The sequence below is a fragment of the Drosophila hydei genome, unplaced genomic scaffold, assembly GCF_003285905.1.
Source record: "Drosophila hydei strain 15085-1641.00,03,60 unplaced genomic scaffold, DhydRS2 tig00008130-arrow-arrow-pilon, whole genome shotgun sequence".
Classification (NCBI taxonomy): Eukaryota; Metazoa; Arthropoda; class Insecta; order Diptera; family Drosophilidae; genus Drosophila; species Drosophila hydei.
The window spans coordinates 2,024,191-2,042,187 of record NW_022045839.1 but is presented as its reverse complement, the minus strand read 5'-3'; the positions used below and the strand labels follow the sequence as shown (position 1 = coordinate 2,042,187).

Sequence of the window (17,997 nt, the reverse complement as noted above, 5' to 3'; positions counted from 1 at the left end):
AAAATGGCGCCGCTTGCTGATCTCACACGCTCGCTCTCTGTCCGCCTCTCTGCCTCTCTGTCGCTCCCTTATCAATCTCCATCATGTTCCATCTGTCTGTTTGTGAGCTCTATAAGTTTCAGCTGAAGCTTCGTCTCCGATTCAGTTCAGTTCTGAACCTGCTTTGTGTTGTGTCTACAATTTTTACAAGCTCTCACGCTACAAGTCGTCGAAATCAATATAAATCGTGCATTTTTTAAATGCCGCGCAAACAATTGTGCAACAAAAACGTTTGAAAACACAGATAAATAAGAATTCTTGGCCAAGCCAAAGCTGTACAAAACAAAAGACTTGAAAAACAGTGCAATAACAGTTTACATACCCAGAGACGTTAAACTTTGAATGGTGCTGTCGCTGCCAGTGTTAGTGAACGACTCGAAAATTGCTCAACACGTGTCCAACTTCTACTCGAAACTGAGCGATCAAAGCAATCTGCAGCTCACACAACTCTTATTCATACTCAACAATTTCAATCTAGACTGTGAGCTTTCTCCGCTTTATTTCTGTTATTTTTTCTCGTTTTATTTAACATATTTATTATAATATTGTTTTAATTTTGTTTTTAGTTGTCGAAATGGCCTTGCCGCAGGGAGCCTTTGCGACCTGCAAATTGCGTGAACAGTTCCAGGACAAGGACATGATTGTCTCGCGTCTAAGAGCAGCAAACATTTCTGATAAGATTGATAACAATGCTCGTAAGTAGCAGAGAGCGAAAGAGACAGAAGGCGGGAGGGGGAGTGCCCAATTGATTATTATTTGTTTGTCCGCAGAACGTGAATATTCGCCGGCGAAGTACAATGACAAGTTAATGAATTCCATTTGGGGCCTCTACAATCGCTATTCGCCACACAACGTCAAGAAGAACGAGTACGCCCCGCCCAAATTCTAATTAAATCAGGCGGCGCAACAGCTGTAAGTAATCAGAAGCTCTGCTATCGTGTCTAAGCGACTGCATAATACGCGCTCAAACAGCTCGGTTTATTATAAACAATCCTACAAACCAATTTCTTTATAGAGCTATGTATAGATGAGTTACGGCAACAATTGATGCTGAGCCACGCCTAAAGAATTCATCTGAATACCTATTGAGATATAGGACTATCTTTACTATCAAAATTTAAGACTAAATAGATTATGACGGACAGAGAAGCAATCATTAAAGACATTACAGACATAGAATATCTTCACTATTAGTAAAAGCAAACTTAACTTTATATATAGTGTTTCTCTGATACAATTCAAGTTGAAGGAATCATTGAAGTCAAGGACTGTAAAGCCAGAGCAAACAGCGCAATATATCATATATTCTATATATATATATCCATATATCTCACTCTCCCCCTCTCTCTTTCTAGCCAAGTTTTGAGCTGTTGCGCCCCATTGCTGCCTCTGCCTGAAGACGTTTATATGTTTTTTGGTGCTATTGGCTTTTGCTGCTTGCTGCACACGCAGACGCAGACGCACATGCATACACTTAGTATATAGACACTATATAATCTCTACATATATACTCAACTACACAACAACAACATCCACATTGAAAATTATACTTAACAAATTTATTCATTGGCATCTATGTAAAATTCAATAAATACTCGTGATTTGTATATATATATGTACATATATGTACATATATATACATATATATATGTGTATATGAAGCATAAAACATGTAAAAGCTGCTTTTCTTTAGCTATATAGATAGGCATCTGTATGATCAATTCAAGTAGCAGGACTCGTAGGTCGGCACCATGTACTTGATATTGATGAACGCGTCCTCGCCGCCGTGCAGCTCCAGCACCTGCAGCGTCTCGTCTATCAAGTCGCCCACATTCAAATTGTTCTTTTGCGCATAGTCGATTTCGTCGCCGCAGTTCACTGACAAATAGAAAAAGAATAACAAATTGAGGTATTTTAAAAATAATTTGAAAAAAATATGCAGAAAAGACATATGGAATCTTGCCCGAAACACATGTTTAGAACTCAAAATCTATGTCTCTTAATCTAGAGGACTCAACATCTTAATTCCACTATTCCAATAGACCTAATTCGCCTTATAAATGAGGCGAGCCAAACAAAGTTATCAACCAGAAAAGTTATTCTGAATATATTTTCGTGCTGCGGCGTGGCAGCTCCTATAAATTATATATATACTTGATCAGCAAAACTCGCTGAATCTATCCAATCATTTTCGTAACTCCATAGGCCTATCTAAGCGCGCGTCTTTCGATCTGTTCGTTCGTATAAAGGCAATGATCTTGTAAACTACAAAGTCTGGACTTGACCTTGATAAATATCCCAAAGAGTAAAGATCTGTCCCTTGTTACAGCCTGCCTGTCGGAGTCGCACTTACAGTTCTTCACTTTGAACGCATTGAACATGGGCAACAGTTGTCTGTAGAAGGGCACCAAGGCGGGGCCCACCATGTCGGAGGCCATGACCAGCTGTTGTATGATTTTCAATGTCGTGCACATCACCTCCACGTTGCGGGTGCTCAATGCGTCTGCGAAAGGTAAGCCAAAGAAACAACTAAAAGTTACAGGTGCAAATTAAAGCAAAAGCAATTTGCGTGCCAGGACAAATACTTTTTTGTCTGGGCGGCTCTTCGATTTTGGGTTTTTCTGATTGCCACCATCGCCGCCAGGTACTCACTCTTTAACGGTAAAATTAATTGCGGTACCACAGGATGGATTTTATCGCCGCCCGCTTGCAGCAAGTCGCTAACGCCCTGTCGCGCATAGGTCTTATACGGATGCTTCGGCTCGGCCAGTCCGTCGAAGAACAGCGGCAAGTAGAGGCTATAGTCCAGCTTGTCAATGTCCACCTGCAAGCGAAATACAAGTGAGCTTGTGACAGTTAAGGTAAGTTTTCTTGCCGCTTGTTTTACAGGTGTAAATGTGCACGCGATGCTTGTTAAGCTATCTTTTCGGATTTATTTTGCTGGGAAAGTTAAATGGGTTAAAATATATATGTATATATTAGGGCTTCCAGAGAGAGAGAGAGATGGAGAGAGAGAGGGAAAGAAAGATAGTAAGCTTAGCTCCCAAACTGCGTGATTGAAAACGTTTCAAGCAACTCATTTAACTTTTCTTTTGTTTTTCTTTTCTTTTTAATTTCAATTTATTTTTGCAAGTTTTCCTAAAACTTTTGTTAATAACTAAAGTTTATGGGACTGAAATCTTAAATTATATATGAAATCTGTTTATATAAAATTTTCTGGAATTACTTGATATGAAAACAAAAAAAGCTAAAGCTCTCAATAGAAAACAATTTATATATATTTCTAGAGCTTTCATAGCTACATATGTTTGCTTCATATATATATATATATTTTTTTCTGTATGTACGTATATAGATTTATTACAATCTATGAATTATATATACCAAGCTTAGCTAACAAATGCTTAAAAGATTATTTTCCTTAGTCACGTGTCATTAGTCACCAGCTCTATTTACGCACACCTGAGTAGCCTCTTCCCTTTCGTAGCTGCCTTGCGATAATAATCAAATAAAAAATTTTCCAGCACAATCTTCCTGCTTCCATGAGCAAGTGAGCTCCACTTACCTACTTCTACCATCAACTAAACCCCACTTAAAGCTCCTTTGGTTGACCTTCAAGTCTGCTGTGGCATATGATATGCATATATATATGATATATATCTGTCACTTTCATATCGCTCATATGTAAATGAACTGTCAGAAATGCCGCATTGCTATATAAACAAACGCACCCGCTTGAGCATCATACCAAGCCTTCACACATGACATTGAAAGGCCCAGGCCAGACCAGCTCAGGCCAAGCTATGTTCCCTAGTCTATATATTATGTTCTGGTATTCTCTCTTTGGGTGAATGAGTGACTGACTGGCTGACACCTGGACGTCACTGCTACTGTGGCAAACGTGAATGCGAAACGGAGTCCGTCCGTTTGTTTGTTCCGGAAATAGACATATACAATAATATATATATATATATATATATATATATATATATGCATAACACCTAGAAGCGTGGGAGTTATTCTAGCTTTTGTGCCAACACTTCAAAAATAATTGGACACGCAGGTCTGCAGTTGTTAGTGGCAAAATTGGGTCTAACACCTATTGGCAATTAGTTGGCATTGATTTGCTTGGCAGGTAATTTACGAATCAAAGTTCAGCTAATAACGGCACTGCCAGAAATCAAAAATAACTTAAATACACAGAAATTATTCAAAATGTTTTGATTTCAAAACGATTTAATGCCCCAAAATTGTGAAGAAAGAACTCATTTTTTGATAATTATATATTACTTTGCTTAGACATAGAGTTGCCAGATCGATGAGACATAATTTTATTAGCTAAAGTTGAGGCTAAGGAGCTTATTAATATTTCGCTTAGAAAGCTTTAACTTATTTATTTAAATGAAAACCCTTCTCTCTACTTTTACTTACGATTCCCAGAAGTCACATGTCATAGGGTTGCCAGATCGTTCAAGCTCAATTTAGAATAATTTATTCCCCTAGTTTTCAAGTGCTTAAGGAATATTTCACAAAACTTCCTATAGTTCATTAAAAAGTAACTAATTTTTAAGATTAATCAATTTTGCTTAGAATTTCCAAATAGTTTAAGCAATTATTTACATAACTTTGCCAAATTGCTTGAATATTGGATTTGTCTAGAAAATATTTATGAAGCTTTTCTGATTCAATACTTAAGCACAACGTGCCCCGACTCACCGTCCAGCCAATCTTATCGCCTCCGCAGAGATATTCCATTTTAATGGGCAAATCACCGCGATCGAAATACATGCGAAACAAAGTGCCGCGCCCCGGATTCTTGATAGCCGTGCAGGCGTTAAAGCTAGCGCCCAAATTGCATGACGAAATGGATTTCTGCTGTTTCTTCAGACCTGAAAGCCAATACAAGTAATCAAAATAATCTTACATATTTTTCTTTCGGGCAACCATTTGGGAATACGAACATTTGGGATTCGGTGGCCGACCGCGCGCGCTTGCCGTGACGGGTGGCTCGTGTATAGGACCGTTAATGACTACCGTGTTTTTCTGCTGCGATTGTATGGAAAATGGCGGCACATAACGGGGTCGCATACCCTGAATACCGCTAAATGGCCGTAATTGTGGTGGATTTGCGGACTTGGAACGTTGTTTCAGCGATATGGAGTTTGTATGTAAATCGTACGACGGCCGCGCTCCATAGGCGGTGGTTATGCGTGTATGGGACATTTTTTTCGTTAGTCTTCGAACTGTAGTCAGCTAGCGTAAACAACAAACTGACGACCCGAGCAAAAGGTTCAGGAATTTTCTCAATTTCGTGTGTATTGGTATCCACGAGCGTTACTATGGCGCGCGTTGCTAGGACAGCCAAAAGCACAGGGACTGACTGATAAGGCACATTGTTTACGAATTACATTAAATTGAATTTATGCTCTGGCAAGTTGGCAGTTAACAAGAGCATTTGACAACTTTTGAATTTAAAAATTGCGCCAAGCTGCGCTGAACTGTTTGCCTATCTGGCAGCGCCGAACAGCAGATAATATTCTAAAATAAACTTATTGCTAACACTTCTGTATGTAAATTGTAACATGTAAATGCTTAGCTGCTAATCTGTAAAATTTAATGTGTTTATAATTTAATTAATAATTTTTATACAATATATATTTTTAAATCGGAGCTATTCAATTGTCACGCGCCAGTTAGAAAAGCATCGATAACGATAATTTTGCACTAAAATGAAGAAAGAAATAGTAATTACTTTGTATTATAATTATATTTAGGCTCTTAGTTATAAAACAAATCTAGTGTGATAGAATCCACTAATTGGATATATCAGTTTATATTTATGCCTGCAAATAAATGTAATCCAAAGCCCGTACCCTCAAGATTTCCATATAACAAAGAACCAAAAGGTATTTAAAAAAGAATAGTTTAATACCAAACACATATTTTCTCGTGCAATCCATGAGTAGTCACTAAAAAATACCAGTGACTAGCAATTTTGCTGCACCAGCTCTACTGGCAAGCGAATAAAGAACAAATGTGGGTGCAAAGAAAAACGTTGCATTAAATTGGCAATTATCGTAGAGCAGATATTGTGTTATTTCAAACCAATATACCGCAGATACGTAAGACTTGAAGTAAACAGCATAGGCACTGCCACTAGCACTGGTTACGCATATGCAGACGTAAAACAACGACAACAACAGCCAGCAACATGTCTTCCAATACAAATGGCAATGGCGAGTTAAAGAAATTATCAGAGGAATCCCTTTTACAGCCGCCCGAGAAAGTGTTTGACATAATGTACAAACTAGGCGAGGGCAGCTACGGTTCGGTATACAAGGCGCTACACAAGGAAAGCAGCTCAATAGTGGCCATCAAATTGGTGCCGGTTGAGTCCGATCTGCACGAGATAATTAAGGAGATCTCGATTATGCAACAATGTGATTCACCCTATGTAGTGCGATATTATGGCTCTTATTTTAAGCAATATGATTTGTGGATCTGTATGGAGTACTGTGGCGCAGGCAGCGTCTCGGACATTATGCGTTTGCGCAAGAAGACGCTGACAGAGGATGAAATTGCAACCATATTATCGGATACCCTTCAGGGTCTGGTGTATTTGCATTTGCGTCGCAAAATCCATCGGGATATCAAGGCAGCTAATATATTGCTCAATACCGAAGGTTATGCTAAGCTGGCGGACTTTGGTGTCGCTGGCCAGCTAACGGACACAATGGCCAAGAGGAATACAGTGATTGGTACGCCCTTCTGGATGGCTCCGGAGGTGATTGAGGAGATTGGCTATGATTGTGTGGCGGACATTTGGTCACTGGGCATCACAGCGCTGGAAATGGCTGAAGGGAAGCCTCCATACGGTGAAATACATCCAATGCGTGCCATATTCATGATACCACAGAAACCGCCACCATCGTTCCGGGAGCCCGATCGCTGGAGCACAGAGTTTATTGATTTCGTTAGCAAGTGCCTGGTTAAGAATCCGGATGAACGCGCGACAGCCACTGAACTGCTGGAGCATGAGTTCATACGCAATGCCAATCATCGCAGCATACTGAAGACCATGCTCGAGGAGACGTGTGCCATAAGGGAACAACAGCGCGCTCATCGAGCAGCTGGTGGTGCAATGAGCCAGGCCAAGAGTCTAGCCACCCAAGAGTCGGGTCTGATGCTTCACGAGGAGGATAACGAGTACAATTCGGGCACGGTTAAAACATTTGTAGACCCCGGCACTTTGGTGCCTGAGAAATTCAATGAATACCAAGAGAACTCGGCCTCAGATGCGACCATGATAGCACATCGAGAAGATGTAGACGATGCAACACTAGGTCCAGGCGGCATAAGGTCAGGCATGGCCAAAGCAGCAGCCAAGGCGGCTACAGCAGCAGGCGGTGCTGGAGGTGCTGGTGGTACTGGTGGTAGTGCAGATGTAGCTACAGTAGACAGCGGCACCATGGTCGAACTGGAGTCCAATTTGGGTGAGTGGGTATTATGAAATAGGGTGGACAGATGTGTCAGCTTATATCAAGCTGTTCTTAGTAGGCATTACGAAATATCGTTCGAATTGTTTGAATATCTCTTTTGTCCGGCAGGCACAATGGTTATTAATTCGGATTCGGATGACTCGAGCACGGCCAAACGGAATGATGATCAGAAGCCGCGCTATCGCTATCGTCCACAGTTCCTCGATCACTTTGAGCGCAAAAATGCAGGGCCCGACGAAAAGGCAACCACAGAATACTCACCAGCTGCAGTGGAACAACAGCTACAGCAGCAGCAGCAGCAACAGCAGCAACAACAGCAGCAACAGCAGCAGCCACAGGAGCATTTGGCTAGTGGTGCGCATGACGCCAACAACTGGGAACACAATATGGAATTGCAATTCCAACAAATCTCAGCTATCAATCAGTATGGGCTGCAGCAGCATCAGCAACAGCAGCAACAGCAACAGCAGCAGCAACAGCTGCTCATGGCCTATCCACTAATGACGGAGCAGCTGATTGCGCTCAACAATCAACAGAATTTGCTGCGGAGTTCGCAACAGCAGGGTGGTGCTGCAGCTGCAGCAGCAGTTGCTCCTGCTGCGCCTCCGCCCGCATATCAGCATCAGCATTTGCACACACAGTCACATGCATATGTAGAAGGAGAATTCGAATTTCTCAAATTTCTCACCTTTGACGATCTGAACCAGCGTCTGAGCAACATTGATCACGAGATGGAGCTGGAAATTGAGCAGCTCAATAAAAAATATAATGCCAAACGACAGCCCATTGTGGATGCAATGAATGCGAAGCGCAAACGCCAGCAGAATATCAACAATAATCTAATTAAGATATAAGAATAGAAAACAATATAAAATATATATATATATATGTACATATATATGTATATGCATAAAAAGAAAAGGAATAAGCAAACTCATTTTGAGCAGCAGCTGATATTGTAAGTGAAACGAGAACGTAAAAGCTTTATTGTAAAATGCACTGAAAAGCAGATATATCTATATATATACATATATTTATTTATATATATAGAGAAGAAGACGGACAACAAATAACACTTGAAACATATTTTAAAATGCACGTTTTATCGTTTCATATTCGAATTGTGGCATAGTTTATTATTTTAAATGTTTCTTTTTAGGACTGCCCCAAAAAAAAAAAAAACAAATCAAAAAAAAAGAAACCCCTCTCAAAACGCTGCTCCTTTAAAAACATAAGACTAAATTGGTGCGTTCTACCTTTGTTAACTAAACTTTATACTATTATTTAATCAAATTAACACATTGTGTTTTTTTCTATTAATTTAAGACACACGATTTGAGTGCATCACAACAAATTTTAACAACAAATAAATAAACAAGCAACTGTCAAGCAATAAAACAAATAGTAAGAAAAATACAATTTTTATAATGCATATTTTTGGAAGAGATATATAGATATATATAAAAATCACACACACACCCACACTCACATACATACATATAAAATATATATAGTAACTAGCGTTTATATAATAAATAATTTACACAATAAATATATATATAAACATATTTATATATATATATATATATATAAATATATAAAGAATTATATGCAAGCACATATTTGATTTTAAACTAAAACCTAAAGGAAATAGAAAACCTGCGAATTTCAATTGTCCAAGATATATATATATATATATAAATTATTTATATATCAGATAGTTTAGCATATGTATATAGAATCTTTTCAGTTTTTTTTTGTTTTCTCAATAAAGTGATGAATAAAAAAGTTGTTGAACTTTGTTGTATCCCTGTTAGTCCGCTATGTCCATATGCTGTGCTGCCTGCTCCAAATCCTGCAGCTGTGCACGCAAATCATCCGGCAAGCTGTGCTCATTCAGCGCACTTGGATCCTCGCCATCAACGACAATCTCCTCTGGATCGGGAGCACGCGGTAGGAACTCTTCATTCGCATAGAGCTGGCTAAAGATTTGACGCGCATTCTCTATAGCCGCATCATAGTCCTGCTCGTAGGCGGGCCCAGCTGTGCAAAGAATGGGCGTGTCAGCGTTTGCAATGCCCTCTGCAGCTGGAGCTGCTATAGTAAAGTAGGCGCTGAGGAGTATCTGGCTGGCATGCGTCTCAAAAAGCTGTGCTGCAAAGTCAGCTAGGTCTGCTGCTGGATCGGCACTAATCGCCGGCGTCGTTAGGTGCAGTATATCTAGAAAATTAAAAGGATTTTACATTACACTGTAAAACAAATCCATAATGAGTGAATGTAACACCTACATAAGCCCTCTGGGCAGGCGCCTGAATAGTGTGAGAGTTGTATAAGGCAAGCCTCTCGCTCTCCATTCGCCGCCAGCAGTCGCAACAAATTGACGCCACCGCCACCTTTGTTCAGCTCTTCATTGCCCAAAGGTTTGGAGGTAATGAATAATCCTCTTGATATACGTGGTTCAGATTCTCCAAAGTGTGTGGCCAATGTGGCAGGCAGTTGAGACGGAGCACAAACTAAATGTTTGGCGCGCAATGTTTTGCCTGCGCTACTCACAAGCAACTCGCTGTCCGTCCAATTGATATCATCCACGCTGCGCTTTAGGCAATAAATGCCGCCATATACAGCACACAGGCGGCAAAAACATTGAGGCAATTCGCCACAGCCGTACATGGGAAACAGAAAAGGCGTATTGCCATACCGACCGAGGCTACCAAGGAAACGTTGAGTGCGCTGCATGCCCGTCTCAAAGCTAGTGTTGGCATCACACATGGCAATCGCTTGCATCACACAGTTGGCTATCTTCTCCGTCACGCGCTGTGCCTGCAAATACTCCAGGAAAGTACGTCCGCGAAATGCTAGTGAATCCTCATTGCATTTGTCTTCACCGTAATCATTGCACGCAGTCAGAAACTTCATCAGGAGTCGTTTCTCTACCATCGTCAGCGTTTTGGTATTGAAAACATCGCTGCGGGAACAGGGCACCGAAACAAGTTCCTCGTTGTACAGCATGCAAACATGGTCCAAGGAGCGAAATTCTGCATACCGACAAATATTCGACTGGATAAGCAATTGAACTAGCGAGCCAGCGCAATAGGCGACACGTGGACTCAGATCCAGGCTGAAGCGACGCGACTTCTCTAGCAGAGATTCGCGCGTCCAACTCGTTACCGGTTGCTCCTCTTGCTCCGTTGACTTATGCCAGGTGTAACTCCCATTGCGCAGGCTGTTGCTGGGTTGCTCCAACAACTTAATAAATGCTTCCAGACTGAACGAGCTCCAAACGTCGCCATAGTAGTCATTGGCATCAATATGTAGGACATTTTTACCTATGCGACTAGCAGCTGCGGCTACGCAGGATTCAACGAAGCCTAAAAAAACCATTAATGACTCATCAGACTCAGGTGGATGTCAGAAAAAACAAGACAATTACTTAGAACGCCCTTTACCTGTTCCTATGACTATCAAATCGAATTCCTCGGGTAAATCATCCGACATGGTTATATTTAATGTTTACTTTTGGGTGTAGAAATGTAATGGTTGTAACTAAACAAGTTTTAATTGAAATAACAAATCTTAGAGTAATTTATGACTTAGTTTTATTACAGCTGTTGTCAACTTTAAAATCAGTATGCTGATCACAAAGAACGGTATATTTAGTATTTTTGCTCCTTATACACTGCTTGTCAACATAAGTAGTATCGTTCGAAAACTACTTGTTGCTGTCATGGTAACGGTAAAGAACAATCGTAAGAAACAAATAAAACAGGCGCTCAAGCCCACGTTATTACAAATTCATTACAAAAATATGTCAAAAATGATTCATCTGTATATAAATTGAAGCTTTATATACCAACTGGAATTTTTTATTTTATATTTTTAGCATTGCTGAACAACTTGCTGTTATAAGCTGAAATAAAACGGAAACAAACAGCTAAACAGAGCTGGCCAATATATGTTTTTTATATATGTTAATATGAAATTCATATGATTAACTTCTTCAACTTCAAATTTATTATAGAAATGATTTTCTCGTTAATAATTCTACTGTCGTTAATCATTCACGTAATATTTTGTTTTCTAAAATAATGGTCACACTTCTTTCATAATGAGTAGTATCGTATAAAAACTACTTGTTGCTGTCATAGCAACGGTAAAAAGTGTAAACAGAAAGCTGAAAAAAGTTTCCAGCTCTGCAAAATGCAGCAGGAGTGCAATAATTTTCGGAAAAAACATGCTGCTATAGGAGTTTAATATTTGAAAATGTCGTTTGAGAAGATATTGTACAAATATGATGAGCCTCACGGCATCGGCGACGTCTACTTTATTTGGCAAAAGAGTGCCGGCGCTTTGCTGGCCACAACGGGCACCGATGGCTCCGTAGCTCTATACAATCGCCAAGGCCAGCTAGTGCAGCGCATTATATTAGCCGGGTAATCTCGAGATATGCCTATCAATTCAATATATATAACATAATTCCTTTTCAGTTTGTGCTCTGGTTTTGCGTGGGATTCCGAAGGAGATCTATTGGGGATCATTACCAGCAGCTCACCGAATATCACTCTTTGGGATTATACGACACAACAAAAGCTGACTGTAGAATCTGGACTACGTGATCCCCTCACCTGCATATTGTGGTCCAAGCAGCAGCAGATTTTAGCTGTAGGTACTGGGCGTGGAAATTTATCTATTTACAATCATCGCAGTGGAAAGCGAACCCCGGTTATTGGCAAGCACAACAAGCGTATAACGTGCGGCGCCTGGTCAGCACAAAATCTGCTTGCCCTCGGCTCAGATGACAAAAGTTTCTCCCTGAGCAGTGAGGATGGCGATACGGTGCGCATTGTCCAGCTGCGCGATGCACCCTCCGATATGTATTTTGCAGAGATGGCGAATGATGAGCGTATAGCCGGTGATAATGCTATAAGCATGATAATTGGCAAACGAACGCTGTTCCTGTACTATCTGCCGGAGCCTGAGAACCCAACAGAACTCGGTTTTCAGAGTCGCTATGGTTCGCTATTGCAGCACAAATGGTTTGGAGATGGCTATATACTGCTGGGATTTTCCAATGGCCATGTAGTGGCCATTTCGACACATCCCAAGGACGTGGGCCAAGAGCTGTGGCAAGTGCGCAATCACAAAGATACTCTCACTGGCTTGGCCTATTGTCCATCTCTAGATATTGTTGCCTCCTGTGGCGATGACAAGTAAGCTGATCCACTTTTAAATAATAAGAAATCATTTTTCATTGTCTTTCCATTCCACATAGCATCAAGATCCACTCGATAACTAATCTGCAGGAAACGGAACGCATTATTACAGTACCGGATCATGCGAGCGTGCAAATGATTGATTGGTCACCAGATGGACAGCTCCTAGCGGTCACCACCAGTGGAGGGACAGTCTACACCTATGTAACCAAATTGCCTCACATGTTTTCAGTATCGGCTCCACGTCTGGTCATGTTGAGCAGCCTGGCGGAAGTTTCTATCTATGTCTATGCACCAGATAAATCAAAAACAGTGCCTTTTCGGCTGCCTTTGGAAACGGAGCCTTCATTTCTGGCCATTGGTCCCTATAATTTTGCTGCTGGCCTGGATAAACATGTCTGGTTCTATGATCTGGGCAAAAGCTTGGGCGATGAGCCACGGCCTCTCAGCGAACGAGATTTGCCTAATGATGTTGTCGCTATGAAATTGAATGCGGATTACTGCGCTGCTTTGTGCCCACCACAGCTGATACTTCAAGCAATTGCAGCGGATAATCCCAATTGTAAAGATAAGCTGCAGGCGTGCTTTCCCAGTGCACTTCCCTCCTCCCTACCCAGCGATGCGGTCATCACATGCTTTGCACTCAGTCAGGAACTACTCATCTTTGCAACAGACGTATGTTATAGAGAGAATCATTGCTTTATTACTTATTCATTATGTTACTTATTTAGATCGGTCATCTGGTGTTTTACTCGCTGGAAAAGTGGGATACGTGTACTATCTATCGTCACAGTAATGGCATACGTCAACTTTATACAGATGTCGAAGGCACTAAAACGATTTTCATCGATGAACATGGACAGGGCTTTGTCTATTTGCCTGCTTTAGATCAGGAGGCTCTACTCATTGCGGAGCTGCCCAAACAGTGTTTGGGATGTTTGTGGGACTTAACACAATCCAATATTTTTATAAGCTACGATTCTCGTCTTGTTTATACGCATGTTTTTACACGACATTCGGTACGTGGCAGATACAGTCAAAGATTGGGTGAATCGAAGCTAAATCCTGGTCAAGTGCCTTTGCTGGTCTGTGCGGGTGAAATGGCTTTGCACATCGATGGTGGACAGTATGCAACCCAATGCTTGAGCACACATGTCATCAATCCCACAAATAGTCAATCGGATAATTTGCTGTTGTTGCTGAAGCTTAAGAAATATGATGAGGCCTACAAGCTGTGCGAGCAGATGCAATTGGACAGCGCGTGGCGACAATTTGGCGAACATGCCATTGCGGATCTAGAGCCGGAAATGGGTTAACTATAAATTATATAATTGTTTATTCTACTGTAAATAACATATATCTCCATATTAATAGCTCTGCGCGCGTATCGCCAATTAGGCGATGCTGCTTTAGTCAATGCGCTGGACGAGCTGGTCTATGTAGAGGATTTGCACATGTTGTGCGGCTGCTGCTGCATGCTTCTAGCTCAATACGATCAGGCTAAGGAGTATTTGTTGAAAGGAGTGTACACACGTGCCGCTCTGGATCTTAGCAGGGACTTACTGCAATGGGATCAGGCGCTGCTATTGGCTCACAAATATGAACCAAATGAGGTGCCTTTCATAGCACGGGAGTATGCCCAACAGTTGGAATTTACGTAAGATAAAACAATTCTCATTAAAAATTGATGTTTGATCAGTGTTTGTCTAGTGGCAACTATGCGGACGCTCTGTATCATTATGAGAAGGGCTACAAGGAGGATTTGATCAACAACGAAGATTCAGAGCCACCAACTTTGCTGCACAGCACACCGGAATACGAGGAGCATGTGCGTCTATGCAAAATGGGCATTGCACGCACCTCCATACGTGCGGGTGATTTTCGACGTGGCGTAAGAGTTTCGCTTCCGTTTTTGCAATCCTTTGTAATATATATTTTTAATCTATTTAGATTCAATATGCTGTGGAGCTGCAGGACAAGCAGCTGCTCTTCGACTGCGCCGAGCTGCTGGCCACTGTGGGTCACCTCACAGAGGCGGCAGGTCTTTACGAACGCGGCGGCTACTACGACGAGGCGTGCGGGCATTATATCTCTCTTAAGATGTGGCACAAGGCTAACAATATATTGGGCCATGTGAAAAGCAGCAAATTGCATGCAGCCTATGCCAAGGCCAAGGAATCGGACGGGCAGTTTGAGCAAGCTATAAACAGCTATCGTATTGCCGGGGATTTGGATGCCTGCGTTCGAATCTATCTAGATCATCTGTGTGATCCTCATGCTGCCTCTGAAATAGTCCTCGAATCGCGCTCAATGGATGCAGCTAAGATGCTGGCCAAGTTCTATCAGAAAATTAACGATATTGAGCAGGCTCTACAGTTTCTCGTCATATGCGGCTGCGTGGAGGAGGCTTTTGCTCTAGCTCAGCGTCATAACAAGCTGCGTCGCCATGGCGAGCTTTTGGAACGTTATGAAAATGCAAAGTCCGCAGATTATCTGGCACTGGCTCATTATTTTGAGAGTGAGAAATACACGCTGTTAGCGGGAAAATATTATTTTCTGGCCAGGGAATTTACCAAGGCACTTCGTTTCCTCCTCAAGGCCTCTGCGTTTAGTAATGAAGAGTCGCAGGCTCTATCGTTGGCCATTGATTGCGTGGCCACCTCTAATAATGAACAGCTTGCCACGCAGCTAATTGAATTTCTGTTAGGTGAACTCGATGGTGTACCTAAGGATCCACGTTATCTGTTCCGTTTGTATATGGCACGCAAGCACTACAAGGATGCAGCTAAGACAGCAGTTATTATAGCCAATCAAGAGCAACTTTCGGGCAATTACAAATCAGCAAGAGACTTACTTTACTCCATGTACCAGGAGCTGCGTCGCAATAATCTCTCTGTGACCGCTGAAATGCGACACAATTTGATATTGCTGCATCGTTATACGCTGGTGCGCATACATGTCAAGCTAGGCAATCATTTGCTAGCCGCCAAACTGCTCGTCCAGGTAGCCGCATGCATCTCACAATTTCCAGAACGTAATACATAGAATTAAAGTATAGTTTAGTATAATTATTAATTATTAATAATATCCACAGATATTGTGCCCATACTCACTTCGACTGTTATTGAATGCCATCGTGCTGGCCTAAAGAAATCGGCTTTTACCTATGCCTCCATGCTCATGCGTCCAGATTATCGCAATCAACTGGATGGGCGTTATATTAAGAAAATAGAGTCGATTGTCCGCAAAGCACCGAAAGGCATCAAACAGCTACGCGATGAGATCGATGACGAGACAATGGAATGTCCCATCTGCGACGCCAATTTGGCCAATATGGAAGTCACCTGCTACAGCTGCAAGACAACGTTACCCATTTGCATCGCAACGGGGCAGCACATCATTAAAACTCAAATGACATCCTGTCCCCAATGCGATTTTCTATGTTTTCGCGGAGAAATGGAGAAGTAGGTCTAAGCTTAATATATAGTATCCAAAAATAATTGTTATAATTCCTTTCACTTTTAGCATTCTGTCGGAAAATGGAGATTGTCCTATGTGTGGCGAGCATGTGGCTCCTGAGCAGCTCTTGGACGTGGAGGATATACGTCCCTACATACTTGCTGCCACCTAGAATATACATCATTTAGTACTTAATACTGATAGACTGCACAGAACACCAAATAATATTATATAAGTTATTTAGGGCATTTCATAACATGCTGCGTAGCACCAATTACACCCGAATACACAACTAATAATGGATTTTTAATTTAATTTTTTGAGTTTATAAAGATTTGCTGTGCTGCCTTCGATAAGGCAGCAGAGGATCAGTTTTTTATTTATTTTTTATATAAGACTTCATTAAACTTGCCCATATATAGCTTATCCATGAGAGGATCACAGATATTACGAATATATATAGTTTAGTCACAATTCAGTAATTAGATACTATGTGTAGTATAGTAGGCACTCGGTAATGAAAACCGCTTGACTCCTTCATTGATTGCAGACCTATTAAAGCTAAGAAATACTGAGATGATTTCAAATAGGCCAAGAACAAAAGCAATAGTACTTACCTTTCGCTAGCATACATATCCCATATATCGAAATATGCCTGTATTGTTGACTATACTACTCAGAAGTCCATCGAGCTACTTAACTCATTTCATTTATATTTGCAAAAATTAACAATTTCAATTCGATTTTTTTGGCAAAGAAGGTGTATTACTTTTTAAACTGTACTCCAAATTTGTTGGCCTGTACGTCACATTCAGGTAGACTTTTTTTTAGTTTGTTGGCCACCTCATCCATATTCTGAACGTAGGGCATATCGAAGATGAGCAACTGTTTCAAATTTCTTAGGTGGCTAATAAAAGCTAGGCCAGAGTCTCTGATATTATAGCAACCGGATACCTGTAGATTAGCCAACGACTGGCTTAGATATGCCAAACCCTCCAGACCGTCGTTTTCCAGATGCTTGCATTTGTGAAAGATTACGGTGTCTATGTTCCTGCAGCCTTCAAAATGATGTAAACCAATTTTCATGATCGATGAATTGGTTGCGTCCACAACTTTAATACGAAACGGCGTATTCTCCGCTGGCAGATGATTGTATTCCTTCCACAGTTTGGTAGGATTTTCTGTCATTCGTACACCTCCACCATTTTTTAGTATCCATTCAGCACAGAGACGATTCGGACCCACCCGTCTCAAACGATCCTTATCCACCTGGTTGAAGGCCACCGCCACATAGCCCCATATACTGCGTACTGCTGATATTTTTATCGATGTTCTAGTTTTTGTATGTGGTTTGGTACCGATATGCAAGTAATTTTGTTTAATGCCATTGCCAGTACCTTGTGTTAACAAACGTTTTGAGAGAAATTTTGTAATCGTGTGTAAAATAGACATTGTCTTAACAAAACAGATGTTCCCAATTGCACAGCCCTGTGTTTAATGCACCCCTACCGTTGAACAGGTGTTTTTAACTAACCATACACTACAGCCCTGTGCGTTATGCAGCCCTCGGATAAAATAAAGATATAATTATTTCTTTCCTTTAATGGCTTTAACGGTCCCTATAATAAAAACGAAATTTGCCATTTTTTGATTTGATTTGTTTTCAAATACATTTTTTTGAATTTGTCAACACTGTTTAGTAGCTCTGACTTTTGGCGCAGCGCAGCGCAGCTGAACATTCACACACTCTCAACTTATCGATATAATATTTACAATCAGTTGTCGTTTAG

General features: G+C 41.1%; 6 protein-coding genes across 8 annotated transcripts; 3 read left to right on the top strand and 3 right to left on the bottom strand.

The window, feature by feature from the left end:
* Window positions 1–130: 130 nt before the first annotated feature.
* On the top strand, window positions 131–1,601 carry LOC111598000. Of its 2 annotated transcripts, none has more exons than XM_023312989.2 (4): window positions 131–520; window positions 606–734; window positions 810–951; window positions 1,395–1,601. In XM_023312989.2, the coding sequence occupies exons 1-3, from the start codon at window positions 382–384 to the stop codon at window positions 926–928; spliced, it is 387 nt and encodes a 128-aa protein (XP_023168757.1). In that variant the 5' UTR covers window positions 131–381; the 3' UTR covers window positions 929–951; window positions 1,395–1,601. The 2 variants fall into 2 exon arrangements, with proteins under 2 accessions (XP_023168757.1, XP_023168758.1); XM_023312990.2 differs by lacking the exon at window positions 1,395–1,601 and adding an exon at window positions 1,055–1,330.
* A 68-nt stretch (window positions 1,602–1,669) lies between these two features.
* LOC111597992 (parkin coregulated gene protein homolog) lies at window positions 1,670–5,593 on the bottom strand. The gene is made up of 5 exons (XM_023312971.2): window positions 5,001–5,593; window positions 4,756–4,928; window positions 2,692–2,863; window positions 2,393–2,542; window positions 1,670–1,917 (listed from the first exon to the last, which is right to left on the bottom strand). Exons 1-5 carry the CDS (start codon window positions 5,260–5,262, stop codon window positions 1,757–1,759), a joined length of 918 nt encoding a protein of 305 aa, XP_023168739.1. The 5' UTR covers window positions 5,263–5,593; the 3' UTR covers window positions 1,670–1,756.
* Window positions 5,594–5,999: 406 nt separating this feature from the next.
* LOC111597924 (serine/threonine-protein kinase hippo) lies at window positions 6,000–8,427 on the top strand. The gene is made up of 2 exons (XM_023312876.2): window positions 6,000–7,532; window positions 7,647–8,427. The coding sequence occupies exons 1-2, from the start codon at window positions 6,251–6,253 to the stop codon at window positions 8,390–8,392; spliced, it is 2,028 nt and encodes a 675-aa protein (XP_023168644.2). The 5' UTR covers window positions 6,000–6,250; the 3' UTR covers window positions 8,393–8,427.
* Window positions 8,428–9,277: 850 nt separating this feature from the next.
* LOC111597974 (rab proteins geranylgeranyltransferase component A) lies at window positions 9,278–11,184 on the bottom strand. The gene is made up of 3 exons (XM_023312948.2): window positions 10,985–11,184; window positions 9,827–10,906; window positions 9,278–9,758 (listed from the first exon to the last, which is right to left on the bottom strand). Exons 1-3 carry the CDS (start codon window positions 11,031–11,033, stop codon window positions 9,352–9,354), a joined length of 1,536 nt encoding a protein of 511 aa, XP_023168716.2. The 5' UTR covers window positions 11,034–11,184; the 3' UTR covers window positions 9,278–9,351.
* A 614-nt stretch (window positions 11,185–11,798) lies between these two features.
* On the top strand, window positions 11,799–16,494 carry LOC111598032 (WD repeat-containing protein 19). Its single transcript, XM_023313060.2, has 9 exons — window positions 11,799–11,968; window positions 12,023–12,745; window positions 12,808–13,423; window positions 13,480–14,059; window positions 14,123–14,405; window positions 14,459–14,639; window positions 14,699–15,782; window positions 15,843–16,212; window positions 16,274–16,494. Exons 1-9 carry the CDS (start codon window positions 11,799–11,801, stop codon window positions 16,377–16,379), a joined length of 4,113 nt encoding a protein of 1,370 aa, XP_023168828.1. The 3' UTR covers window positions 16,380–16,494.
* Window positions 16,495–16,522: 28 nt separating this feature from the next.
* Window positions 16,523–17,916, bottom strand: LOC111598034 (ATP synthase subunit s, mitochondrial). Of its 2 annotated transcripts, none has more exons than XM_023313063.2 (2): window positions 16,825–17,916; window positions 16,523–16,768 (listed from the first exon to the last, which is right to left on the bottom strand). In XM_023313063.2, the coding sequence occupies exon 1, from the start codon at window positions 17,657–17,659 to the stop codon at window positions 16,973–16,975; it is 687 nt and encodes a 228-aa protein (XP_023168831.1). In that variant the 5' UTR covers window positions 17,660–17,916; the 3' UTR covers window positions 16,523–16,768; window positions 16,825–16,972. The 2 variants fall into 2 exon arrangements, with proteins under 2 accessions (XP_023168831.1, XP_023168832.1); XM_023313064.2 differs by having other exon boundaries at window positions 16,523–16,759.
* Between the last annotated feature and the right edge of the window lie 81 nt (window positions 17,917–17,997).